The sequence below is a fragment of the Micromesistius poutassou genome (assembly GCF_964030765.1).
Source record: "Micromesistius poutassou genome assembly, chromosome: 8".
Taxonomy (NCBI): domain Eukaryota; kingdom Metazoa; phylum Chordata; class Actinopteri; order Gadiformes; family Gadidae; genus Micromesistius; species Micromesistius poutassou.
The window spans coordinates 15,568,585-15,574,633 of NC_140278.1; the positions used below are offsets into that span (position 1 = coordinate 15,568,585).

The following is a 6,049-nucleotide window of genomic DNA, read 5'->3' on the forward strand; positions in this document are numbered from 1 at the left end:
TTTTCTACTTGTTTTTTACAAGATAGTCAGCTTGAACGTTCGGACCCATTTAAATAATAACTTAGACAATTTAGATGTGGATGTGTGTGTGTGTGTGTGTGTGTGTGTGTGTGTGTGTGTGTGTGTGTGTGTGTGTGTGTGTGTGTGTGAGCCACTTCAAACAACCCCTTGTTTATTTCAAAATGATCTATTTACGTTGGCCCATTTTACTGACGGGCTTCACCTGCTTGTCAACGATGCATGGACACATCCTCCCAGGTCGACCTCCCCGGGGGACAAATGACCTATAACCTTTCAGAATGATCCTGTCGGTAGGGGCTCCTAGGTATTAATCACTTATCTTGGATATACAAGTTATGTCGCCACTAAGTGGTCATTTGGTGCATAATCACAAATTAAGCATCGTGGATACACATTAATTTGGTTCGTTTATAAAAATAAATATATATTTTAAAAATCGTATCGAGTCACAATGACTAGGAATATTGTAGGAATACAACAAGGGGAGGTAAAGCATGTGCTCCAGTTGTAGCTCATTGGTGAAGTGGAGTCAGGCGCCCACTGATTGACGCGCAGTAATTGGCGCAGCTGCGCCTCCTACGTTCAGTTCCGTCTCCACGCGCCCGCGGATCTGAGCTCGAGGTGCGTGGATGGCGGAGCGATCTATCGAGTGGTTGATTGATCATCCCGCCATTCGCTACACATGCCTCGAAGGTGATGAATGGCTGATGCTTTGTTTACGTGCGTAGATCATCTGCCTTCTTGCGGTAGGCCTACTTTGTCATATGCAATACATTTAAACGAGGCTTTTGAGCCCGGCAGCAACAAAATACTATTTTATTGTCCTTCAATATGAGCGAGGCGAGGGGAGCGTGCCGTAGACGCCAGGTGAATCCAGTGTTGGCTGGAGGACCATGAGATGCAGTGGCATGGATCTGTTCTGGAGAATCTTAGCTGCCTTCAGCTTCGACTGTTTTAAGGATTCAACTTCGAGGTATGATCAGAATGATGTTTCCTGTCGTGTTGGCCGTAGCCTACTTTTCACAAATAGGCTAAGATAATTTCATATTGGATAATGGTTGGGGGTACGCACCAATAGCCCTGTGGATTATGTAACGTTAGACATGGATTTGTTGTTGAATTAATTAAGGTAAAACAACCCGAATTATTACTAACCGCGGTCAGTGTTAATGGTAGCTTTAATGGGATTTATATAGGCTGGAATGATGAAGGAATAAGGGCTATCGGTTCAATTCAGTTGTTATGACAACTGGGCTTTGAATTAGTATAAAGCAACGGCTTTGTGTTGCTCATTAACGCCACGTCTAGTCAGGGGTCCAATGAACCCATTCCACATTCTGTTCACGGCACTGACTTTAATAATGCGGCTAATATTCAGTTCAAATTCATAGTCACAGGCACCTTTTTTTGCTGATTTTCCCGCTCACATTAAGTACATCCTCCACAGAGCATAGCAGAAAATATTTTTTTTTTGCATGTTTAAATCTTACCTTTAAACTCAACTAAACATTTAACGGTCAATAGGCTACGACATGCCAAATAAATAACCGACAAACGTTTGCTCTCATATCCTTCCCTCACATGCAAACTTTGGCAGAGAGACCGATTCGAATAGGTCGTCTTTGAGAAGTGCTATGTCACCCCCTACTCCACTCATCCACCCCTCTCTCTCCCCCCCCTCCCTCCCAATCAGGTCTCCCACAAAGCTGGGCTCCAGCCGGGCCGGCAGCCTGGGCAGCAGCTCCCTGACAGGGTCCCTGTCCCTGGGGCCCGAGTTGCCCCACTGCCAGAACTGCATCTCCTACGACGCCCACCTCAAGCGCCTGTCCTGCGGCCACCTGTACTGCACTGCCTGCACCGACCACATCGTCAACAAGGCCTTCGAGGACATCGAGGGCCTCTCCGACTACCCCTGTCCCATGTGCAAGTCCATCCGCCAGCTGGTTGGGCTGGGGCCCGGGGCCCACTCGGGCTGCTTCTACGGGCCCTACAGCGTCCTTCAGGCCACGGAGACTGAGCGCGCCTGCTAGCCGCGTTCCTATGGCTGATGATTGTAGCTGATGGACACGTCCGATAGCTGGAATGTAAGGGGGGGGAGGGGGGTTGCTCTCCCGCAGCTACATTGTTGTGACTGCCCGTCCGCACCCTCCTCTATTGCGCCTACATGTATCCTCGCCGTCGCCATGGTAACTAGGTACCCTGATACCAAAGTCTGATGTTTTTTGGCTGCACTGGATGGACTGACAGACGGGTCCCCCCCGCAGGCAGGGCATCAGGGCTGGCTAATCGGAGGCTATTCTGTATGATTGTAAACCGCCGGGCAGGGAATCCTTCGGATTATCTGCACATCTGTTGTCCGTGGCTGTTGTTCTGGTGTCCTCCGCCAAACGGAGATCCCTGTCATTACTGAGAGGCCGTGGAGCTCCTCGGTACACTGAAGGGGCCCCTGCTTTACCCACAGGTATGATGCTGGGGAGCCATTTCATAATGTCCCCTGGATGTATGATAGGTCAGCCTACCAGTTGGTACGGTCCACTGGGTAGGCTGGTGTGTAGATCTATCGTCACACAGCCAGGTGGACACTTAGTGGTTGAGAGCGTAGGTAATATTGTAATGGCTAACCAATGTTCCGCCTGGTAGTCAAATAGGGGCCCTTTAACACATGCATAGGAGTTTAACATGCGTGTTCTTAGATCATCAACCCAAGTGGAGAATCTTTTACATTTAAGGCTGTCAAACAGTTACTCTGCGAGTCAATGTCTTGTTTTCTGTGAAAGTTTAAACATTTGCACTTTTTCTTTTCTTGATTTTACTGACTTGTGGATTTTAATGCTTATTGTCAGAGTATTTGCCATTCTGCTTATAAAGGGTTTCAGATCATATTGTTCATATTTATTTTGTTAAAAAAATAGTTTGAGCTGTGGATGAATTGTGCTGGACATTCAAAAACGAGGCGGAGCGATTAGGAATTGATGCCATTTATTTAGCAGGGTCATCGCAAGTCGCTAGAAATGTATGAACATATGGCAAATGACAAAACATCTGTATCAAAACATTGAAGTAGCCCACGGTTCAGGCCCGCGCTGATAATGGGGTCACAGAGCCCTTGTATACAGAGAACCGCCATGTTAAAGGTCAATGCAACTGAATAATAGTGATGAATGTTTCTTAATGGAAGACAAGCAAACTCATTGGCATCACAATACCGGAGATCCCGATCCGGTAACGGATATCAACGTACCTTGATATTTCAACAATGAATATTTACAGCAGCTTAATAATTCAGAAAGGGTTGAGATCGTGTTGAGGTACCGAAATGACACGGGGGGGGGGGGGGCTGAGGAGGAGGCCAGCAATCAGCCGTCCTCCATCATCCACATAATAACCTCAAGAACAAAGCATGTTAATAGTTTAATATCTACATTTCAGATTGGTTTCTTCACAGGCCTGGCTGAGGGTGGTTGTGCACGATGCCCTCAGTCCAACCAGAACAACCTGTTGTGGTTTCAGCCATAGACGGAAGGACTGAGCCTCCCTGATTTTTGTAATGCAGTCAGGTCCTTGCAGGCCCTCTTTGGCCTCGTTTGTCTGCTGAATACTAATGCCATGCTAACATTGGCCATGTTAATGACGGAAAGGCGCTCAGACACTGGTCTCCCTCTTGAGAGTACCTTGTAAGGTGAGATGGACTTGTCTGGGGGGGGGGTTATTCCCATGATGCATTGCTTTTCCCAGAAGACCCTTAGACTGGAATGAACAAACCAAATGCTTGCCTAAAGTAAACCGTCACTCTCTAACCTAATACTTAAACGTAACTATAGCCTAAAACCTAATCTGACCAGTTCTGCCCGATGCCTTAACTTGAGCACCTCAAACCTGGTACATAATGTAACCATGTCTAATGCATCATGGGAATTAGCACTAGAATACATGAGATGCTATCAAGAGCTATGGTGTTTCACAGGAAGTTGCCATTTTCCCCAACAGGAAGCAGAACATACAGCCCATTCGTAATCTCAACGGCCACACAGCTGTTAACATGTCAAGTTAACCAGTAAAAATACTTAAATAGCAAAAGTGAATAGATGAAAGCTGGATTCTCACACACACCATAATTTGAAATTAAATACATAGTTTCGACCATCTCATATATATATATATATATATATATATCTTCTAATACTGAACAGTCCTGAAGAATTCAGCCATTGGTGTGCCCATCGTGCCGCAGAGGATTTCTTTGTGACACAGGGCTGAATTTAAACCCCTTGTGCGCGCTGCCGGCGGGCGTGCGTGGAGAGATGTGAAAACAGGACCAGAATAGCTCTCATGCCCTAAATTCTAGATTTCAGCTCACTGGACTGTTTTCCTGGAGAGCACACTGAGCACCTGCGTGTTCGGCCTGGTTTGTGTCCGCTGTGCTCTCTGTACAGTCTGTCCTGCACTCTGCACTCACGAGTGTAAACGAGAAGGTTGCAACGCATCATATTTGTACCGGTCAGGAGGTGCTGTACAGAAGCCTCATGAGGTGCCAGGGGTCAGTGCTAGGGGTCAGGGGATCACCTGTTAATCCATAACGATCTCCATACCTGCCGTGAAGTTTCCATCGACAGTCTTAGGAGGATGGGCTTGACAGGGCCTTTGAGCAGGGCAGCGGCCAGCTTCCCTTTGTTATGATATTGTAAAGGTCTGAGTGACTAGAGGATATAGTCAACTTATAAAATTCATGTGACTGAGGACTCAATCAGCTTGTGTATAATAACAGATTTTCTGCCCATAATTCTTCTTGGTATTAGCTTTTCTACAATACAGATACAATTAGCATGAATTAAATACTGATAACTTGAAATTCTGTGAAAATTCATAAACAAAGTAGTTGTTGTCGTCCAACTCTTGAACACCTCAGATATACGAGTCAGGGTGCCTCCATCGCTCCTGTCAAAACCCTTCAACCAAGTCCCCTCCTACTGTCGCCCCTGACAACCAGGTCTCTGAGGAACCTCCTCGCCACTCCACTGTGATTGGTCCATCTCAGAGTGCAAGGGCGGGTCCCGGGATCAGCCCTTCAATATAAGAGCTCAGTGGGGAGGGCGGGGGAAGCTGAGAACCAACAGTGGGGCGGGCAGAGCTCTCAGGAGCCAATGGGCGGCCTGTTGCCGTGTGGCAGCTTGGCGTTGTTGGGGTAGTAGCGCGGCTCGGCGCGGGCGTCCTGCGCCGACGACGCCGGGGGTCCGAAGAGGAAGGTGTGTTTGGTGCTGCCGCCGGCGGTGGGGTGGTCCTTATGGGCGGCAGACGAGGAGGAGGAGGAGGAGGAGGAGGAGGGGTCAACCCTGGAGGTCTTGGGGTTGGAGGTGCTGGTGGAGGAGGTGGGAGCGAGAGGCACCGCGCGGGTCCCCCCCAGGGCCTGGGCCCGCGGGGCAGGGAACAGGAAGGTGCCGTTGTTGGTGTTCTGGTTGAGGTTGGCGTCGGGCCGGCGGTGGCGAGGCGGTGGGGGTTTGTTGATGGTGGAGGCGGTGCTGGAGGTGGTGGAGGAGGAGGAGGCGGAGGCCAGGGCCAGCTGGTCGCGGAGCTGCTGCACCTCCCGGGCCAGACGCAGCACCGGGTGGGCGTGGTTGGAGGAGACCGGGTGGGAGAACGCCTGGAGTGAGAGAGGAGACGCACAGGTCACCATCACCGTGGTGATGATGATGACAACAATGATCAGTAGGTGAAAATGGTAAACTTCTGATATGCATGCACAAAACATGAAGGAATTAGGCCATTTGTCTGCTAAGTGAAATTTGGACATCACACAATGGTTAGAGAGACACCTTAATAAGGTACAGGATGGGGTTAGGGGCCTTGCTCAAAGGTGGCTACAGGCAGATATCAACAGAGCCTTTCAACTGGGAGTTGAACACACTTGCCTTAAAAGTTTCCGATCCATCCAATGTGATACAAAGTGTGCGTGTTACAAACACAATGATGTGTGCATCAACAACTTGTCATTAAGCATCATCTACAGACCTGCTGAGACACGTCCCAAATA

At 48.7% G+C, this 6,049-nt stretch overlaps 1 protein-coding gene across 1 annotated transcript in view; it reads right to left on the reverse strand.

Annotated features, from left to right (window-relative positions):
• Positions 1 to 3,001: 3,001 nt before the first annotated feature.
• The window catches only part of mtmr11 (myotubularin related protein 11), a 24,564-nt gene continuing 21,516 nt past the window's right edge, over positions 3,002 to 6,049 (reverse strand). Inside the window, exon 12 of the mRNA XM_084471931.1 lies at positions 3,002 to 5,659. Within this exon, the coding sequence (XP_084328057.1) occupies positions 5,153 to 5,659 (507 nt within the window). The 3' untranslated portion in view covers positions 3,002 to 5,152. The remainder of the gene's footprint in view (positions 5,660 to 6,049) is intronic.